Source organism: Chaetodon auriga, chromosome 7 (genome assembly GCF_051107435.1).
Source record: "Chaetodon auriga isolate fChaAug3 chromosome 7, fChaAug3.hap1, whole genome shotgun sequence".
NCBI classification, from domain to species: domain Eukaryota; kingdom Metazoa; phylum Chordata; class Actinopteri; order Chaetodontiformes; family Chaetodontidae; genus Chaetodon; species Chaetodon auriga.
Window position 1 is genome coordinate 29,072,287 of NC_135080.1, and position 21,997 is coordinate 29,094,283.

The window sequence follows — 21,997 nt, forward strand, 5'->3', positions numbered from 1 at the left end:
ACTATGTTCTTTACCAAAAAGAAAATAAACCAGTAATTCAAGTTCAAAATGTATGGGAAAACTTTAGAAAGGGTGAATATGATAAGGTTTTTAGGGATGTGGTTTGATACCAAACTTACATGGCAGATGCATATAAATAAAATAATTGATAAGTGTAAAAAGTATTAAATGTAATGAGAAGTGTAGGAAGTAGAGAGTGGGGAGCTGATAAGAAAACAATAAAAATGCTATACATAGGGTTAATAAGATCAACATTGGACTATGGATGTATAGCATATGGATCTGCATCTAAAATACATTTGGATAAAATAGAAATAATACAAAGTGCAGCTTTAAGGATATGTTGCGGGGCTTGTAATACTACCCCAATCCCTGCATTGCAAGTTGAAATAGGGGAATTGCCAATAGATTTAAGATGACTTCACATAAGCTTGGTATTTTTCCAAATATCCCTCCATGGTTGTTACCAGGAGCGAAGGTAGATATATCACTGAAAACCAAAATTAAGAAGAGTAAAAATTGTGGAGAGATGACTACAAAGCATCTAGATAACTATTATGGGTATATTAAAATTTTTACAGATGAATCAAAAGGTCCAGAAACAGGTCAGGTAGGTGCAGCTTATGTGATACCTGAATTAGAATTAAAGAAAGCTGTAAGGATAAGTAATGATGTATCAGTGTTTACTGCTAAAATTGTTGCAATAATTCTAGCATTGCAATGGGTTAAGGAAATAAAACCATTAAGAACCATACTATGCACAGACTCTTTGTCAGCATTGGAAAATATGCAATCAGGCATTTCAGGTTGCAGACAGGACCTTATATATGAAATATTTGTGTTACTTTTTAAAATTCAAAGATTAGGGTTGCATGTAAAATGAGTTGGGTACCAGCGCATAGGAGTGCAAGGAAATGAACTTGCAGACAAGTATGCAAAGAAAGCTCTCAAATATGATAAAATTACAGCAACAACTAAGATGAGTAAAGCAGAAACTAAAACTTTAATAAAGCAAGAAATCAAGAATATATGGGAGAAACATTGGAATAATGAAAGGAAAGGAAGAGATCTGTTTTTTATAAGCCTCTCTGTAGGGGAACTGAGACAGGGAGGCAGGAACAGGAGGGAGGAGGTAATTTTATCAAGGTTAAGATTAGGACACACAGGACTAAATTTGTGATAGGGAAATGGAGAGTGCAGTGTCTGTAAAGAGGAAGAAAGTGTTAAACATATTTTTATGAAATGTAAAAGGTATGAGAGGGAAAGGAGAAAATTCAAAAGAAATATTGAGGAAATTTAGGGATTTAGGGATGAAAGTTAGAATAAAAGAAATGTTAGACAAACCCTCGACGGATAGAATAATGAGTAGAGTATTTGAGTATCTTAGAAGTACAGGACTAGATAAACAGGTTTAAGTGTTTTGGGTTTTTTTTTTCTTTTTCTTTGGACTTATGCCAAATGTACTCTGTAAGCCTATACAGTAATCACACATTGTGGATGATGGAAAGTCCTGTAGTTGATATAGACCTTATAGAACTTAAAAACACTGGGGAAATCAATTGTTCTGTTGTAGAGCTGTATATTAAAGATAATTATGGTGATAGGGTAATAGTGTATACGGATGCATCAAAAGCAGAAAATAACAGTGGGTGCAGCATTTGTTATACCCAGGTATACGATAAGCAGAAGGGAAATGACAATCTAGCTGTGCATACAGGAGAGTTAGTAGCAATTCTCACTGCACTTTCTTAGGTAGAGAATAATTGGCCAAAGAGGGTAGTAGTTGCCTCAGATTCCTCTTCTGTGCTGCTAAGTATCCAGAATGGGTCCTCAAAGTCCAGACAAGACATTATAGTGGATATTTTGCAGTTGGTGCATAGATTGCAATTCTCTGGGGTTAATGTTGCCTTTTTGTGGGTGCCAGCTCATAGAGGAGTATCAGGAAATGAACTGGCAGACAAGAATGCTAAAGAAGCTACAACTTTGCCTGAGGTCAGTCTAAATATTACCTATAGTAAATCAGAAATAAAAAGCATAGTTAAGTCTAAGCTAAAGGAAAACTGGCAATCATAATGGGATAGAGCAAGCACAGGGAGAGGCTATTATAACATCCAAAGGTATGTGGGCAATGCTAGAAGTACATATAGGACAACACAGGAGGAGGATATGATATCCAGAATGAGATTTGGTCACACTGGTCTAAATAATACATTGGTTTTAATTAAAAACATGATAATGGCTAAAATAAGTACAAGAAGGAGGAAGGAAGGAAGGAAGGAAGGAAGGAAGGAGAAGTAATCACACAGACCGAGGGGTGGCGGTAATGCACTACCATAGTTTGCTACTGCCGTTAAAAAAGAAGAAGAAGATGTCGTGGCGTTGTAATTGCACGCAGAAGTCAAACAGCAGGGGCACTTTGGGTCAGGGGTCGAAACCTACAATATTTAAGAAGGAAAATGCAAGCCGCAATACAAAAAGTGGAGGAATGGACAAATAAATGGGGATTTAAATTATCAATTGAAAAGTCACAAATCGTATGTTTTGCCAAAAGTCACAAACCAGTTACCATGAAGCTCTATGGACAAATAATGCAACAAGTCAGTGTAGTTAAATTTCTGGAGATGCTGTTTGATGAGAGTCTCACCTGGAGTCAACATATTAACAAAGTAAAAGACAAATGCAAAAAGATCAACAACATCCTGCGATGTTTAACAGGGCGAGACTGGGGAGCTAGCAGGACATCCCTACTAAATATTTACCGGCCTCTTATGAGAGCAGTGTTAGATCATGGGTGCATTGCTTACATGTCTGCAGCAGAAACACACCTCAGAAAACTTGATGCTGAACAGGCTCAGGCTCTGCGAATATGTAGCGGTGCCTGTCCGGATGAGAAGGGTTAAACTCATGTTGGCATACTGGATTAACCTACAAGGACACAGCAGCTCACACCCTGCAAAGGCTATTCTGCAGGACTGTTGGGAGCATAGTAAATCAAGTTTTTTCAGTTTTGGGTGGGCCGCAAATGCTAAGGCGCAAAATGCGGGACTGCACAAGTTACAAATATGCCCCACTGTCCCAATATTGGATGTACCCCCTTGAAAAATCATTCTGCTGCAAATAGATGTGAGTCTGCAGAAAAAGTTAAAAGAAAACCTCAACATGTGCCAATAGCAGCAATAGTACAGGAACGTATAGATCAGCACCAAGGTAAACTATTCATATTTACAGATGGGTCAAAAGACCCAGAAACCGGACATACAGGCACAGCCGTGTACATTCCTCAGCATGACATTGCAATAAAAAAGAGAACAACGGACCATATCTCCGTATTCACAGTCGAATTACTAGGAATAATGTTGGCATTAAAGTGGGTAGAAGCAAATAACCAGCCTGAGGTTGTGGTTGCTTCAGACAGCCTATTGGCAATCACCAGTATTGGGTCTGGGGGGTCAGCATGCAGGCAGGATATTATCTACTCTATCTTGAATGTCCTACTGAGATTATGCAATAGAGGGCTGGCTGTTTCCTTCCTTTGAGTTCCCGCTCATGTAGGGGTACAGGGTAACAAGATAGTGGATACATTGGCCAAACAATCAATAAAACATAAATTAATTGACATACCCATACCACTAAGTAAAACAGAGGTTAAAACCATATAAAGGATCACATATGCAACTCCTGGCAAGAACACTGGGACCTACATGACACAGGTGGGCATTTATACAGTATTCACAGACATGTAGATGCTGGCAGAGGACGAGGCGGGAGCCCAAGGGAAGGGAAAGTCATGACCCGACTCAGGATAGGACATACGGGGCTAAATCATTCGCTTCATAGAATAGGCAAGCACCCCACTGGTCTGTGCGAACACTGCAATAAACCGGAAACTCTTGAACATGTTCTCATACACTGCAATAAATATGAAGAGGAGAGAAGGGAGCTGGTATCAGTACTAGGGGAGGAAGGACACACTCTTATGCTAAGGAATTTACTTGGCAATACATCAGGAAGAATATATGGATACATATATAAATATTTGAAGAGAACCAGAGTACTAGAAAGAATTTAGTTTGTTTTTTTTTTTTTTTTAATCCTGCCAATCTAATGCGCCACACTCCAGTCCGGTAGGTGGCGATAATGCACCTACAAGCTGGTTTGCCAACCGCCAATAAAAACAAAAGAAGAAGAAGAAGAAGAAGAAGAAGAAGAAGAAGAAGAAGAAGAAGGAGGAGAAGAAGAAGAAGAAGAAGAAGAAGAAGAAGGAGGAGGAGGAGAAGAAGAAGAAGAAGAAGAAGAAGCAGAAGAAGCAGCAGCAGCAGCAGCAGCAGCCGCCAAACAGCGTTACTGTACCGCAACTGGTGGTGAAAAAAGCCAAATGGCTGGCAGCAGGCTAGAGAGGTTTGGAACTGTTTTCACCCGGTAAGACAGCAGCATTTTACACTGTTTGTGCTTGTAGCTAACCGTGAATATTAATGATACTATTGTTCGTATCATGATAGCCTTTAAATATAACTTTATCACAATAACGCTTGTTCAATAGAAGGCCATCTGATCAGCTCATCTATGGTCAGGATGGATTACGTGTTGGTTATCTAGAGTACTCAATGGTGTTTTATTGAGTCAGAACGGGGGTTAAACATAAGGTTAGGGTTAGGTAGGTTAGTAGGTTCTTCTGCAGCAGCGATACTATCATTAGCTGGCGTTCATCTATGTAAGCGCGTTAACATGCATCTCGGGCAACACTGACTGTAACGTCAACTAAAGACACGCGTTACCAAATGTGCGAAACATAGCTAATACTAACCCTCGGTTAATTAGAAACCAATGTCATTTTCAAGAGCAAGACCGGTAACATGAGTCTAAAGATATGATGACGTCATAGGCATGCGACCCATACTCTAAAAGTGTAATTTTTTATTTCTTTACTCACTTGAGACCAAACTTTCACCCTTAACTCTGTTTAAAGGTAGCAGTTCTATTTCTATGAGTCTGTGTAAATTTCTGATTTGCAATTCATAATATTACTGTGAAATGCCATTTTAATCATCAATTGTGTGATGGTGTGATTGACAGGGTTCGAGATCTGATTTGTGCTGGAGTCATAAAGCCGCCAGAGAAACCCATCTGGTATGATGTGTACAGACTTTTTCCACCAAAGAGGGACCCACTTCATGTGAAGCAACATACCAGACACTTTACCAAGAAACAGGAGACTGTGCCTGAGATCTTCTACAGAGAGGATGAAGTTAGAGCGTAAGTCCCCTACTCTCAGTAGAAACAATAGAAACTGTGCTTCCGTACCATCTATATGTTAACTTCGTAAATATCATTAGTTTCATCACATTTTACTGAGTGATTTACAGTTATCATATGTTTATGAAGTGCACATGTTTGGAAATTGGCCATTTTACTTGCACTCATCTGGATTTACAAAAAAAAAAAAGGCTTGGATCGAGTCAGCCGTTGCTCATGTCAATGATAAACATTGTTGTAAGATGTTTTTGCAGGCTCCACTCAGCCATAATTGTCTGCCTTTCAGGAAGTTCTATGAGCAGTATGGAACGGGTCCTCGGCCTTTTGATCTGTCAAAGTCAAACTTTGTTTCTACGTGTCAAAGGTGTGTATTTTTCTCCTCTGGTTAGAAAAAAATACTTGCAGTGTACTATGAAAAAGTGTGATATGCAAGCAAATATCAGATAGGAAGGGGGGGGATTCAAATTCGAAGTGTGATCTGAAGTATGTGGTTAAGTGTATGGTTTTTAAATGGCAAAATCTATAGCGATTGCACACCTAGTGTAAGGTTGGGGGGGGGGGGTGTTAAAAAGTGTTTGTATTTGAGACTATTGTGTATTACAAATAGTATGCATAAAGATATTTCCATGCCAGTGTTACTAAATGTTTGTTATTATCTCACTTTGATCCTGCAGGTTTGTGGACATGTACACAGATTTAAAGAGCCACAGTGAGCTGGAGGGCTCTGCTATCTTTGAGGAGACTGGGAAGGCTTTACTGACCGATGGAATCATGCTGAGAAGGAGAGGAGCTCTTCCTGTAAGTCTTGCTGGGGGGGGGGGGGGGGGCGGGGTCTTAACGTTACAGTCAGTGTTGCCTGAGATGCAGTCGGACTTACTCTGACACAGGGTACCAAAATAGATCTTTGAATCCCATACCCTCTAACACACTGATTGGAAGCATAGGGGTCTCAATTATATGCTGGGTGAAAATCTCAGACTGCAGTGCATCACATGTGTGCATGTGTGTGTAAACAGCTTTCCCCTGTTGTTAACCAACTAAAGGTTAACCACTGACCACTCAAATGTATTGAAACTGGTAAAGTCAAGAGGATATGCTGAGATACAAATGTTAAGTGTAGTTGGAAGTGGGGTTTTTTTTCACCTAAAATGTATTTTTAACAGGAATTGTTGTTCGATCACCATGTAAACTGAAGAATAGCATAAAAAGAAATGAAAATGACATCAATTGGAGTGTCAAGTTTCTTTACAACAGCATGGCTTCCTACACTTGACAAAGGAAGGACTCGACTAAAACTTCTGGATTTCACTCGTTCTTTGTTTTATTTAGGATCAAAAAGCAGATGAAAAACCTACAAACACACAAAATAAACACATGTAAATAAAATTCATCATTTTCAAAACAAGTACATCTTTAACAGAAACCTAGTTCTGCATTTTAGAACCATATAAATTAACCCGTTTAACCCTATCACAATTTTAAATAAACTTATTTTTAACTCACATGAAATCAAATAATTGAACCATATTTACCATAGATTTTAACACTATTTCTTAAACAGAAATACTCGATTTTTTTATACACAAATTAAATCATTTTAACAAAGCAAAATTCACCAAACCTTGAAGTACTGCTATTTATGTATTTTATCAACCCCAACACAATAAATTCAACTCAAGTTATCTTTTTTAAGACAAGGCTTTTTTGAGCAAACTAATGTGGGTCACAGCTTCTTCAAACAAATAAACATGGTAGCAAAGAAATGAACATAAGCACCATGCCCAACCAAAACTAAACTAAGCAGATCTCCAATCAATAACAGACCATGTGAAATTCGCAAGCTGAACTTACCAGTAGCCCTCTGAATCAAAAGTCCTTTTCCCATGCATTTCATCCGTGTGTGATTGAAATGATTTCTTTTGTCTCTGCGACCGTTTCTGCCGTCCTCTGCTTCATTGACTGCCAGCCAAATGACCGGCGCATCGCTTGCATTTTGTTTGAGCTCGGCACACGCTGCTGATTAACCTGATTATGTTCACCTGTTGAAGCGCACCGCGGTGCAGCGCGGCCGGCGTCGTGCGCACACAGCAGAGCAACTTGTGCAGCCACATCTCCAGGCAGATCAACGCAACATGGAGATTATCTGCAGTTTTTTGAGTGAATAATACTTCATTTACAACGAGAAATATTGTGAATCCTAGGAAAAGAGTGATGTATTCCTTGGAAGTACCAATTTTCATTTCAGGAGAAAACTTTCAACTCTGTGTAATGTTCTTGGTATGTTGCAGTAGATTGTTGTTGTTTTTAATTTTGCACTTGTTACACTACTCTGTCCACTTCATTGATGCTGCTGTAATTTGGAATTTCCCCTTGCGGGACTAATAAAGAAATATTGAATTGAAATGAATTGAATTACTGCAGGTGGCAGTTTTGAATACAGTATTTTTTTACTCTGCAGGTGTCAGCAGCGACCAGGGATCCAGTGCTCCAGTTAAAGCTAACAGACATGTTGGCAGAGCAGCAGTCAGTCAGGGCTGACAGCAAGGACACCATAGACTTCACCATCTCAAGGACCGTTTGATGAGGTGCAGATTCTCCACACCAGATATGTTGTTTGACTGACTTTTACCAGCCGTAGATTTCTGTGGTTGTTTGCTGATGGTGCACTGCACCATCAGCAGGGAGTTGTCATTAAAGGATCAAAAGAGCTACAAACCCTGAGTCTGTATCCCAGTAGAGAATGGCCCCAAAAAACAGGAAATTGTCTCTCTCTCTCTATATATATATATAAGTATATAACTGTGTGTGAAAAAGAAATGTGAAATTAAAGTTGCACTTGTAACTAATAACAATGATTAAGTATTTTACTTTACCAGCAGAGATATATCGTGTGTAGAGGACTTCAGTCACAATGTTTGGCTGAAGCATGATCAGAATTTATTTGACTGACTCATTATCTACAGTCTCATTCTACAATTTGAGCACAAGACATTTTTCAAATGCCTCTGCAGTATATCACTGCAGTAAAAAGCAAAATGAAAGCGTAAGTAAGTTGGTGGAAAAGACACATGTTTTACCTTACTACATAATGTAATATTCTTTGATCAATTAACAGACAACACATTACTTTTCTTGGAAGATAAGATGCAACTTGAATGATACTTTAGTAAAGAAGGAATTGCAATGTGTTCCAAGTTAGATGTGATGCCAACAGGCAGACACTCAGACTACAAGGAGACATAACAAGCCTGTTACATGTATAGCTCAAAAATTAGACTTGATGAGTGTCAAAACAGGTTGGGACACATAAGAATTCTGAGTAAAAGGACTTTTATCTCCTGGTCCTACCGTCATAATGTAATACACATGAGCTTTTGTCATATAAGTTAGAACAATAATTAAATTTAAGCTGTTGTTATTGTAACCAAATAATGTAATGAAAAAAGGAATAAGACTGATAAAATCAAGTAAAAGATTGAAGGAATGAAGGGAAGGCAGGTTGTAGGAAAGGAGGGATGGGGGATAAGGTGTGATGGATGGAGAGATGAAGGGATGAGGGATGGAGGAGTAGAGAGAGTAGTAGAGAGATGACAGAGTAGGTGGTGGAGGGATGGATGGAGTGTGACGATGGACAAATGTGAGCTGCCAGTGTAGAGACGGCATGGAACTGGGGGAGTTCATGTTCAGAATGGGGGAGCCACCTCTTTGGATGTTCTTGGATTTCAGTAAGGGGTGTTTCCAGACCTGCCAACCTTGTCAAAATATTTTGAGTACCACTTGTGTTGTGCCGGTTTTTTTTCACAGACTTTTGAACTCCATTGCTTTGCATGCAGTAATTTCCCCATTCACTGGCTGGAAATTGGTTATAAAAAAACAATAAAACCTATATTTTTGATTACAGTACCTTTACTAAAGAAAATATAGACATTTTGCACTCTGTAATTACATTCTGTAACTATTTCTTAACATAAATATCCAAACCCATCAACAGAAAACCAAAAAATGCTATGTCCTTCTAAGCCATATATATACTGTATCATGACAGCCTTTCAATGGAACACAGAAACACTTTCAAAACATAAAAATGCTGTTAACAAACCAAGGTAACTATATTATTTACATTTTTTTTTTATTTTCTTGACCTTGACCCTGGTGCCCTTTTAACTACAGTTTTTGCATCAGTCATCGCTCCTTCCTGGAGTGGAACTTGCTTTGGACTGTTTTGCCTCATAGGTTGCTGACTTTGCCTTCTTTAATAGAGCATCACTGAAACCCTCCATGTGACAGATGTTCCCTTTTGCAGCCATGCCCACCTTTCTTGTCACCAAAGCACTTATCATGTCAGTGTTCAATACTTATTTAATTAAAATTAATTAAAAAATTATTTTAATATATATTTAAAAATGGTAATAATTTATTTTGTATATTGCAATAGGTGTTTTTGTTTTCAAGAATGTAATAATTAAATTGTCTTACAGCACATATGCAAACATCACCGGGGCTAATTTATATATTACCTGCAGCTCCCTGGTGGCTTATGTCCACATCATAATTGCACACTGTGCAAAATGCATGATGAGGTACTTTAGAGGGTCGGAAGCATGGCCACTGTTCTTGATATTTACTCAAAAACTTCTGGGGGATATGGACCCTCTTCTTTTTGGCAGGTCTGCTGCCCTGTCCCTCCCTGTCTTGGTCTTCCTCATCCGCCATGATAGTGGTTGCAAAACTTGCTGCAAAAGATTTGTTGGCTACGTGTTTAAACTGTATAAATAATCACATTCCTCCTGATGTACAGGCCTACTCTATCTGCAATGGATATACATAAAGGCTAAAATACACACACATACTCACCGCTGCCTCTTCTTTCTCTTTTTTCTTTGACGATGCATTGGGGTCATTAGGGGAACATGATCGATAGATTTGCTAAGAAAAAACCTCGCTAAGTCGGAAGGCGAAGCTCTCAATTTACCAGGTGGTGGTCAGGGGCATGGCCGGCAGGGAGGAGACCTTGGGGCCTACCCAGGACAAGCTGGGGTGATTATGTCTCTCAGCTGGCCTGGGAATACCTTGGGATCCCTCAGCTGGTGCTGGTGGAAGTGGCTGGGGAGAGGGTTGTCTGGGCTTCCTTACTGAGGCTTTTGCCCCCGTGACCCGGACCTGGATAAGCGAACGATGATGAGTAATACAAATACAATAGTATGTCGGTAGATTGTATTTTTTTTTTCAACACTCAGTAGCATGTATGGTAGATTGTATTTTTTTAAACATACTGTAGTATATTGTAGATTGTTCATTCATTCATCTTCTATAACCGACTATCCCTTTCGGGGTTGCTGGGGGCTGGAGCCTATCCCAGCTGTCAACGGGCAAGAGGCAGGGTACACCCTGAACCGGTTGCCAGTCGATTGCAGCAACATATACAGACGGACAACCATTCACACTCACACCTAAGGACAATTTAGAGTCACCAATCAACCTAATGAGCATGTTTTTGGTCTGTGGGAGGAAGCCAGAGTGCCTGGAGAGAACCCACGCATGCACGGGAAGAACATGCAAACTTCACACAGAAAGGCCCTGCCCGACCTGGGGATCAAACCGGCGACCTTCTTGCTGTGAGGCACGCGCACTACCTGCTGCGCCATCGTGCCGCTTTTATTGGTAGATTGTATTTTCTAAAACGGTAGATTGTATTTTTTCTTAAATACGTTAGCACGTATGGTCGATTGTACCTTTTTTTAAAGTACGGTAGATTGTATTTTTTTATACATACACAGCATGTCGGTAGATTGTTTTTTTTTTTTAAACATACGATAGTACATCACTAGATTGTATTTTTTAACATACAGTAGATTTTTTTTTTCTTCAACATGCGGTAGTGTGTTGGTAGATTGTATTTTTCTTAATCATCATACGGTAGTATGTTGGTAGATTGTATTTTTTTAAACCATATGGCAGTATGTCGTTAGAGAAGTACAGTAGATTGCATTTTATTTAAATACTGTAGTATGTATCTCTCAATCCCAGCAGAGTAGTTCCGCAGCAGCGGATTAAGTGGCCCCCAGCCAGCTAATGGAGTGAGTGGCTGCAGTTTGACGAGGATGTGTCCAACATCATCCAAGCCACAGCCAAAGGAGATGCTCACAGCCGACTCCAAATGATGATTACCATCATCTTCAGCTATGCCTCAGAAAGACTTGGGCGGGTAGAGAAAGGAAAAACCAAGCCCATCTCCTACAACATGAACAACAGGGCCACCAAGATACATCACCTGCACCAGGAGCTTCACATCCTCAAGAAACAGTACAAGACAGCTACTGATGAGGAGAAGCAACCATTAGCAGAGCTGCAAGACATCCTGTGGAAGAAGCTGATGATCCTCCGCAGAGCAGAGTGGCACCAGAGACGGGTACGAGAGAGAGCCAAGAAGTGAGAAGCCTTCATTGCCAATCCCTATGGCTTCACAAAACAACTGCTCGGGGACAAGCCCAGTGGCCGGCTTGAGTGCTCAACAGAGGAAGTGAGTCACTTCCTCCAGGACACAGTGAGCGATTCCCTGAGAGAGCAAGAGCTGGAACCCAACAACGCTCTCATCAGCCCCACCCCCCTAACAACAGAGTTCAACCTGGGGGAGCCAAGCCTGAAGGAGGTTGAGGAGATCATCAAGGCAGCTTGCTCAGCATCTACTCCAGGCCCCAGTGGCGTTCCTTACTTGGTCTACAAGCACTGCCCAGAGCTTCTACGGCACCTGTGGAAGGTCTTGAAGGTGATTTGGAGAAGAGAAAGAGTTGCTGACCAGTGGAGGTGTGCTGAGGGAGTGTGGATCTCCAAAGAGGAGAATTTGAAAAACATCAACCAGTTTCTAACCATCTCACTACTGAGTGTCGAAGGGAAGGTGTTTTTCAGCATCGTCTCATGAAGACTGACAGAGTCTACAACTACATCGACCCGTCAGTGCAGAAGGGAGGGATCCCTGGAGCTCCCGGCTTTTCGCTCTTGCCATGAACATGGTGGTCAAGTCAGCCGAGGTGGAATGCAGAGGGCCCCCTAACCAGGTCAGGCATACGACAGCCCCCTATAAGAGCCTATATGGACGACCTTACCATCACAACAACATCAGTCCCATGGAGCAGGTGGATCCTACAAGAACTTGAGAGACTCATCACCTAGGTAAGGATGAGTTTTAAGCCCTCCAAGTCAAGGTCCATGGTGCTGAGGGGAAAGTGATTGACAAGTTCTGGTTTTCCATCTCAGGAACTGTCATCCCAACCAGCACGGAGCAACCTGTCAAGAGTTTGGGAAAGCTCTTTGACTCCAGCCTGAAAGACTCTGCTGCTATCCAGAAGTCCCTCAAAGAACTTGGAGCTTGGCTCACCAAGGTTGACAAGTCCAGTCTGCCCGGTAGATTTAAAGACACTCTCCTGCCTTCTTTGCTCTGGAAGAGGCTCTTTAGAACACCTCCTCAGCTGCTGCCCAAAGGCTCTGGCTGATGGTCGCTATCGTTAGCGCCATGACCAGGTGCTTAAGGCAAGTGCTGAGAGCTTAGCCTCAGCCATCAGCATCAGCAAATACCATCATGCTCCAAAGAAGGCAGTCCCTTTCATCAAAGCTGGAGAGAAACCCCAGGCACGCCAACTAACAACAGCCGTCCTCCATACGGCCTCTGACTGGCAGTTGCAGGTCGACCTGGGAAAGCAGCTGAGGTTCCCCCAGCACATTGCAACAACAAATCTCCACCCAGACATGATCATTACCTCTGAGGCTTCAAGACATCTGATCATCCTGGAACTTACGGCACCCTGGGAAGAGTGTATTGAGGAAGCCAATGAGAGGAAACGGGCTAAGTACCAGGAACTGCTGGAGGAGTGCAGGGAGAGGGGCTGGAGAACCTTCTATGAGCCTATAGAAGTTGGCTGTAGGGGTTTGCAGGACATTCTCTTTGCAAAGTCCTCAGTCGTTTGGGTGTTATAGGGGCGGCCAAGAAGAGGGCCATTCAATCTGTGAACGAAGCCGCAAAGAAGGTCACAAGTAGGGATGCAGTGATTAACCGATTTTACTATTAACCGCGCTTTAAAACGTCACGGTTATTTAATCCCAAACGCTCCGCTACACCGAGTGTTTCTGTTCTCACTCGCAAGAAACGGACATTATGCTGGCACATTATTTTCGGCGCAACCTGCACGGAACGAAAACAAAGTTACGCTAGCGGTGCACCTGCTTTAAGTGCCGTGCGTATCAAGAGATATGGAGGCTACGCTACAGTAGCTTAGCAATGGCAGAAGGACCAGGCAGCGAAACTTTGGTCGTTTCTCAATACCAAGTACGCCAAGTTCGGACTTACGAACTTGGCAGTTCGGACTTAGCAAGTTGGACCTGGGAGTACAGTCTCTCCAGGACAGGAGGACGCAGGACGGTCATTCTGCAATAGGGACGGCAGCGTACTTGATGACGTCACCATCGCAGCTCGTCTGCCGATTATCTCCGAAAACTTTGGAGCAAATTTTAAACTACGCGCTATCGTGATGAATCGACCACAGATTTTAAGTTTTAACATCCACTTTCTCACATAAAATAATCTTAAAACCACATTCCGTACTACTAAAACAGCAGTATTTCGAAACTTGTAACTTTACAGTTGTGAGTCCTCTCCTCCGCGATCATTGCTACGAAATGCATTCTGGGATACGTGGCTGCCCCAAGTCCACACAAGTCACCACCCGATGCATCCTCGATAAAATGGGAGGGGCAAGAACACATCCGGGTATTTGACTGTACTTGGCGAGATGCAGACTTTTTAATTGGAACAGTACTTGGGCTCAGACTGATGACGTTTCTCAAGAACACAAGAACACAAGAACAGAGAAGAACGCATATTGAGAAAGGCCTTTTGTTTCCACCGAAGAAAAGAGTGAAGTCGGCAGTGTGGGAGCATTTCGGATACAATATGAATGACCAGGGAGTCATTGAAGACGACGGATCACCTGTCTGCAAAACCTGCCGAAAAAAGTTGCAAAAAAGCATTTGCGGGATCACCACCCAGCTTTACACACCAAAATAAAGGCAACACATAAAACTGAGTTAAATTACGTTTACAGCAAGTTATTTAATGAAACATTGAGCTGGTAGGGAGTTAAATATGAACGTGTCACTTACAATCAGTGGCATAGCGGTGAGAGTTGAGCTTTTAGTTCAATGTTGACAAACAGCAGCAAAGCGGCATGTTTGCCTATGGAAGACAAAATTGCTCCTCAAGGGCTTCTGTCAGTGACCGTTTAACGTCACAGTTTGCTTCTTCCCATCTGTGTTGAGTAAACACTGGGCTTTGTAGGTTAATATACCAGGTGTAAAACACTAACTATCAATGAAAAAATACACAAACTGAAAATACTAAATAATTTTGTAATATAGTTGATCAAAATAGCCATGCAGACACAGTCCTGCAGCCTTTCACTCCATTTGTATTTTTCAAAAGGGAAATACTGACATGGATGTTTACAGAGCAGAGGTCACTTTATTTAACTCCAAAGGGAGTTTTTGTTTATCTTTATTTATTATTTTTGTACTGTGTTATTTGATTACTATGTTATTTCTGACAGCAATAAATAGCACATTAAAATCTCTAAAGAATGTTCATGTGATTTGATACATTAGTTCATTAGTAGTTTTGTGAAATTAATTAATGTATAATAATCGTGATAATCGTGAAACTGTGATTATTCCTCAGACTATAATCGTGCAATCAAAATCTATAATCGTTGCATCCCTAGTCACAAGGTGGCTTTGGATTAAGAGGGCTGATCCGTGGACTGCTACTGGGACGCAGTCGGGACTTGGTCAGCCCCGGCTGGGTCGCCTGGGCGAGGGTGTATGATGACCGTTGCAAGACCTGAAACACCCAGTGACCCAGGATACATCACTGAGGATATGTCCCAGTGCATCCATGAGATGTTTCTTGCATAGCATAGATGTCAGTAAATTGTATTTTTTTACATATATGGTAGTATGTACGGTAGGTTGTATTTTTAACAAATATATGGTAGCATGTACGGTAGAATGTATTTTTGTTTAAACATACGGTAGTACGTTGGTAGATTGTATTTTTTTTTTTGTATTTTTCTTCAATGGTATTACACAGATTTTCCAAATTAAAAATAAATGAATAAATAAACAATTGTGTTATTATTATTGAGATCTTATATAGGGCTTTCAGGGTACTCAAATACGGTGCAATTAATGAAATAAATTAATAGATAAATACTTCCATACATACATACATACATCGCTGTTGACATTCTTACAATCTTTGGACCATTCTCTGAAATGGGAAAACCTTTAACAATATACTCCACTAAGAGACCTCTTGAGATTGCGATCTCTCTTTGACTTTTCTCAGCAGAGGTCTGCTCTTCTAGAAGATACTTGGTGTTTTCAATAATAGACAAAGAGAGTGTTAATGCTCTCTCTGGTGATCTCGTAACTAAACTAACTGTAAACTAAAATTGACTGGCTGGTAAATGTAGGCCACACTATGACTGTGTGCTTGTGTGTGTGTGCTACCAGGATAGAAAGTGCATATTGCTATCCTTAAATCTCGTTGTACACCACGTATAATGACAATAAAGGCTTTTAATCTTTAAGGCTTTTAATATTGTAGAGACCTCAGGAAGCTCATCTGTTCCATCTGATGCAGGTACAGGTATGATGAAGTAAGCTGAGCCTGAGACTGATAGATGTGCTTCAAAGTACCTACCACTGGCTCAAGACCACTGAAGTCTCATACAGTGTGGGATTAGGAAAAAAACACCTCGGCACATAAGCAACACAGTAAGACATTACAACAAAAACTCAAGGACTTGCACATGTGGGAGGGGTGGGGGGTGTTGGGGAGGGTAGATGTCGCAGCACAGACACTGGGGGCACGTGCTCGCAGCCACATTTGAGTGCCTCGCAACTGCGACAAGGGAGGGAGGGGGGTGGGAGCCACGAAGGCGTTGAGTTGGAGGGTGTGAGCGTGTTACATGTGTCTTCGTGTGTGTGTATGTGTAAGCCTGTGTACTTCATCTCCACTCAGTCCTAACCCATTGTCTCTGCCATCTGATAACTGATGACGAAGACACAGCCGTAGCCGTGGAGACAACCTCGGAGAGTTCTGATCCAGAAACAAAGTTCACAGGAGTAGGGGGGTGATGGGGGCCGGAGCATCTTGTCTGCATAACATCCAGGAGAGTGGAGAGACACTGGCCTTGGGAAGGCCGGCTATCTCAGGAAGCCAATGAAGATAACAATTGTTTTGGGTCAGGCCGACACTGCAATTTTTCCGTCTGCCTTTGCGTCTCTCTGAGTCTCTTCTCCCCTTTGACTCCAATACAAAGATTTTCTGAGAGAAGCAGAGAGGAGCCCTGTTTTCAACTCGCGACTGTGTCAACATTATTTGCTGTAGAAACACAAAATTACACCATATCGTTCAGGAAGTCGTCAAGGCGCTCACGGTGTCTTTGTTTTTCTGATAGGAGCTACCGTTCTCTCAGGAGAAGCCCAAATGTGAGAGGAGTGCAGAGGCAGAAAATAGCTCGTTTTCTCCGCTTTTCTGTCTGCCCCTGTCGTCAACGGCAACCGGCTTAAGTTGCCATGACAACCTCTGAGCCTAAGTACTCAGAGTGGCAGAGAGCCTTTTTTAACTCCAGATTTTCTGTCTTTCCAGGCTCCTCCCAGCCACAGTTTACGCTCTGGACGCATGATTTTTTCCACAGTTGTTGACAAACTTGTCCTCTCTCTCACAATGTGCTGGAAAAATCTGTGAGACTTACAGAATTTGAATTAGCAGCCTCTAAACCCAGCCACATCTGTCTCTGTCTCTTTTTCTCTCCCAATCATGCTCTATGAGACACAGCTGCGCACGCACACACACACACGCCCACTCTAAGCACTCAGGCACACATGCACTCAGAGAGAGAAAAAGAGACAGAGACAGATGTGGCCGGGCTTAGAGGCTGCTAATTCAACTTCTGTAAGTCTCACATTTTTCCAGCACATTGTGAGAGAGAGGACAAGTTTGTCTACACCTGTGGAAAAAATCATGCCCGTAGAGTATAAACTGTGGCCAGGAGGAGCGTGGAAAGACAGAAAATCTGGAGTTTTTTTTAGGCTCTCTGCCACTCTGAGTACTGAGGCTCAGAGGTTGTCACGGCAACTTGAGCTGGTTGCCGTTGACAATAGGGGCAGACAGACAGGGGCAACGAGCGATTTTCTGCCTCTGCGCTGCTCTCACATTTGGGCTTATCCTGAGAGAATGGTAGCTCCTATCAGAAAAACAAAGACACCGTGAGCACTTTGAGGACTTCCTGAACCATTTGGTGTAATTTTGTGTTTCTACAGCAAATATTGTGGACACAGTCGCGAGTTGAAAACAGGGCTCCTTTCTGCTTCTCTCTCTCTTGTGAGAGCCCTATTGTCCATACTGCACGACCACCCAGGATCACTACCTCAACGGCTGCCCTGAGTTCGAAAGAATTACTACAGAGGAGAAAGCCGCCTGGATTAAAGACAAAGGTAAATGTTGGAGATGTGGACGTGGCCATTCACCAGAGAACTGCACCCTAAAGAAACTCTGCTCCACATGCAACAAACAACACCTGCTGATACTCCACGAAGTTGTGGCCCAAGACCCACAGCTGAACATTCTCACAGTCAGTGCCCCAACCAACGCAGTGTATCTGGATCACGCCAGCCACTCAGGGCGTGTCATGTTAAAAGTGGTACCAGTGCTGCTTCGCCATGGCAAAAGAACACTAAACACACATGCAGTGTTGGATGACGGCTCTGAGCGCATTGTGATCCTGGCTGCTGCAGTCAAACACCTTGGACTGTGTGGAGAAGTGGAGTCACTCAAACTGAAGACTATCAGGCAGGACGTGTTGAAGCTACAGGGAATGGCAGTGTCACTTGAGGTGTCTGCTAACACACAGGCACGCGCCTATCACTCCATCAGCCAAGCTTTCACCGCGACTGAACTCCAACTGGCCGAGCAGTCATGTCCAGGAGACAAACTGACAAGGAAATACAATCACCTGAAAGGAGTCCCCCTACACACCTTCACCAAAGTGTAGCCAATGCTACTGATTGGATCTGATCACCCTCATCTAATAACTCCAATCCACCCAGTACGTGCAGGACCCATCGTAGCTCTGCCCTGCGCATCACCTGCTGCTGTGATGTCCCTCCTCCGCTCCACAGAACGCCGTCTGTCAACGAATCCTGAGCTTGCTAAAGTTTACAACCAGGAAATCCACAAGTTAGTGGAGGCAGGATACGCTGAGCGGATCACCAGCGAGGAGGCCAACCGTTCTTCTGAATCCTGGTACATTCCACACCACTTAGTACATCATAATGGAAAGGCAAGGGTGGTGTTCAACTGCTCCTTTCGCTACCAGGACAGTGCTCTGAACGATGACCTGCTACCAGGACCCTCTCTCGGACCGTCGCTACTGGGGGTTCTGCTCAGATTTCGAGAACATGTGGTCGCCATCAGCGGAGATATACGGGCTATGTTTCATCAAATCAGACTCCTGCCCAAGGACTGCCCACTTCTCCGCTTCCTCTGGCGCAACATAGACAGAGACAGATTACCTGACATCTATGAATGGTGCGTCCTGCCATTTGGCACAGTTTGCAGTCCATGTTGTGCCATCTATGCTGTGCAGCGCCACGTTCGTGATCACCAGAGCGGCAACGAGGACCTGCTGGAGGCGGTAATCACCTCGTTCTATGTGCATAACTGCCTGAAATCACTCCGCTCACCACAGCAGGCAAAGGATCTTCTTGACCGCCTGAGAGACCTCCTAGCAAAAGGGGGATTTGAGATCAGGCAGTGGGCATCCAACAAGACGGAGGTAATCTCTCACCTCCCGCCTGAGGCGCGATCAACGACATCTGAGCTGTGGCTAACCGCTGAAGGAGCGGACCCAAGGGAATCCACCCTTGGCCTGGTTTGGCACTGCATGATAGACACACTGGGTTATAAATGCCAGCCTGTATCACCCAAGCAGCCCACTATGAGGAACGTGTATAGTGTGCTTGCCTCGCAATACGACCCGCTCGGATACATAATCCCCTTCACTACCCGTGCCAAAGTCCTGGTCCAGGCTTTGTGGGCTACAGAAAGACAGTGTGGCAGGCATGGGAAGGTGAGCTCCCTCAGTTGCAGAACATAGTTCTCCCCCGTTGTTATGTTCCAGCAGCTGCCAACAACGACTCATCAGTGAGGCAGATTCACATCTCACATCATCTCTCTGTGATGCCTCGGAGAAGGCGTACGGATCAGTCGCCTACCTGCGAGTGGAGGATCCAGAGGGACGTGTCATTCATCATGGCCAGGTCGCGGTCGCACCCAAGCGACAACAGACAATGCCCCGACTGGAATTATGCGCCGCACTCACAGGAGCTCAGCTGGCCAAGGTGTTACAGACCGAACTGACTTTGTCCATCCAGCATCAGAAACACTGTGCAGAATGCTGTTTGTGGCGAAGCACCCCCGTAGCACCAAAGATGGCCGACCTGCCGGCAGCACGGCTCCGGATCGACAAACCCCCATTCTGGTCCACCGGGGTCGACTGCTTTGGGCCCTATACAGTGAAGATCGGAAGGAGGCATGAGAAACGCTGGGGCATTATATTTAAATGTCTTACATCATGATGTGTCCACCTCGATCTGTTGCCAAACATGGACACAGACTCGTTCCTACTGGCCTTACGTCGGTTTATCTCAAGACGAGGCAAGTGTTACGCCCCAGTCTAGGGGAGCCAAGACGCAACATAAGCCTCCGCTCCCACTTCCTCATCTGACACGTCAGACGCACTGACCGCCTCACGCGCAGACTTCACAATGCCTTTCTCCACCAACTGCGCTATCAAGCACTGTTTAATGTCAATCTTACGGGCATTTAAAGGCACATTAATTTGGAATAAATTTGCGACCAAAAACAAGTCTGCTTTTGTGCACTTGTCCAGCTTACTTACCGCAGGATTCTGTACAAAATCATCAATATCGAAAGCCATGCTATCTGTTCAATTAGGAAAAGCTGCCAACCAAACTTACCAAAAACTTACAAAAGTAGAAAAAGAACGGACGAGCCCCCACTTTATGTTACGCCCCAGTCTAGGGGAGCCAAGACGCAACATAAAAGAGTGACAAAAAAACAAACTTTGTCTCCAAATCAACAAATATTCCAAACCCAGGTTCAATAGTAAACAATCAATTTATTGGTATCAACAAAAAGAGACCTGATGTACAGGTAAAAAAAGGGCCACAGCCAAAACAAAACAAAATAGTGCTAACTATATACAGTGTTACAAACGACCAACCAAAACCTGAAGAAGATCCAAAACCCACCACCACAAACCACACTACCAAAACTAATTCTACCACAATACACAACCGAGATCTGGGGACAAAGTTCTTTAGTTCAAAAACGCCAGAAACATAGGAGCCACTGCTGTCAAGCCGAGTCCCCCGGCGAATGAGAAATCCCTGGTTTAAGAGAGCTGGATGCTGCAGCAGGGACCAATCGGAGAGCGACACCACTTGGGTTACGGAGGAGGGCAGGACCAGCACAGCTGCTCAAAAAAAAAGAAGAGCACACACTCACACACAAAAACATGAACCGGACAAAAAGACGCCACAGGACACAGGAACAAACACATAGCACAATACGGCCAGGGCCGTAACACCCCCCTTCCTAAATATCAGACATTCCCCTACTATGTCTGATACCTCAGGAAGAGACACGAGACAGAGCATCAGCTAACACGTTTTCTGTGCCTTTTTTATGTTTAATTTCCAGGTTAAAATCCTGGAGCAACAGGGACCACCTCATGAGTCTCTGGTTTCCGTTTCTCATCCGGGCCAGAAACACGAGGGGATTGTGGTCAGTGTAGACCATCACAGGCACAGGACTGGAGCCTACATAGACTTCAAAGTGCTGCAAAGCTAACAGCAATGAAAGGGCTTCCTTTTCAATGGTACTATACTGTACCTGATGCCTATTGAACTTCTTGGAGAAGTAGCAAATAGGGTGGTCAATACCGCGGTCGTCTTCCTGCAGCAGCACCGCACCTGCACCGCTGGCGCTTGCGTCCACCTCCATCTTGAAGGGGCGCTCAAAGTTAGGAGCAGCTAGAACAGGTGTGCTACAGAGGAGGGCTTTGGCTGCCTGGAAGGCTTTTGTGCAGCCAGAGGACCATTCGAATGGGCGGGAGGTACTGGTTAAACTAGTGAGTGGAGCCACAACATCTGAGAAATTCCTACAGAACCCGCGATAATAGCCAGCCATCCCTAAGAAACGGCGAAGCTCACGCCGCGTCTGAGGCACAGGGAAGTCGAGGATGGCCTGGACTTTATCAGCAAGGGCCCGCACCTGACCCTGACCTACCTGCTTACCTAAGTAGGTCACAGTGGCGCGACCAAACTCACATTTGGCCAGGTTTAAGGTTAGGGAAGCCTGCTTCAACCTACCAAAAATTTCACTCAGCGTTTTGATGTGCTCAGACCACGTGTCGGAATATGCCACAATGTCATCTAGGTAGACCTCACAGCTCTTAACACCACCTAAGACTTTGTGCATAAGGCGTTGGAAAGTGGCCGGCGCATTCCTGAGACCAAAGGGCATAACCGTGTATTGTAAGAAACTGTCTGGAGTCACGAAGGCAGAGATTTCTGAAGCACGGGGAGTTAAAGGGACTTGCCAATA

At 43.5% G+C, this 21,997-nt stretch overlaps 1 protein-coding gene and 1 pseudogene across 1 annotated transcript; both read left to right on the top strand.

Annotated features, from left to right (window-relative positions):
* The first annotated feature begins 4,184 nt into the window (after positions 1 to 4,184).
* Positions 4,185 to 9,339, top strand: mrps23 (mitochondrial ribosomal protein S23). Its single transcript, XM_076734245.1, has 5 exons — positions 4,185 to 4,419; positions 5,074 to 5,253; positions 5,540 to 5,617; positions 5,928 to 6,051; positions 7,712 to 9,339. Exons 1-5 carry the CDS (start codon positions 4,376 to 4,378, stop codon positions 7,832 to 7,834), a joined length of 549 nt encoding a protein of 182 aa, XP_076590360.1. The 5' UTR covers positions 4,185 to 4,375; the 3' UTR covers positions 7,835 to 9,339.
* A 1,959-nt stretch (positions 9,340 to 11,298) lies between these two features.
* On the top strand, positions 11,299 to 15,285 carry LOC143322922 (uncharacterized; annotated as a pseudogene).
* Positions 15,286 to 21,997: the final 6,712 nt, after the last annotated feature.

What these genes read in the sequence shown, in the direction of transcription:
- mrps23 (XM_076734245.1), top strand. Translation starts at nt 4,376, where the DNA reads ATGGCTGGCAGCAGGCTAGAGAGGTTTGGAACTGTTTTCACCCG. An exon ending in TTTGGAACTGTTTTCACCCG is followed by an intron (nt 4,420 to 5,073) that starts GTAAGACAGCAG and finishes TGTGATTGACAG; the next exon opens with GGTTCGAGATCTGATTTGTG. An exon ending in TTTGTTTCTACGTGTCAAAG is followed by an intron (nt 5,618 to 5,927) that starts GTGTGTATTTTT and finishes TTGATCCTGCAG; the next exon opens with GTTTGTGGACATGTACACAG.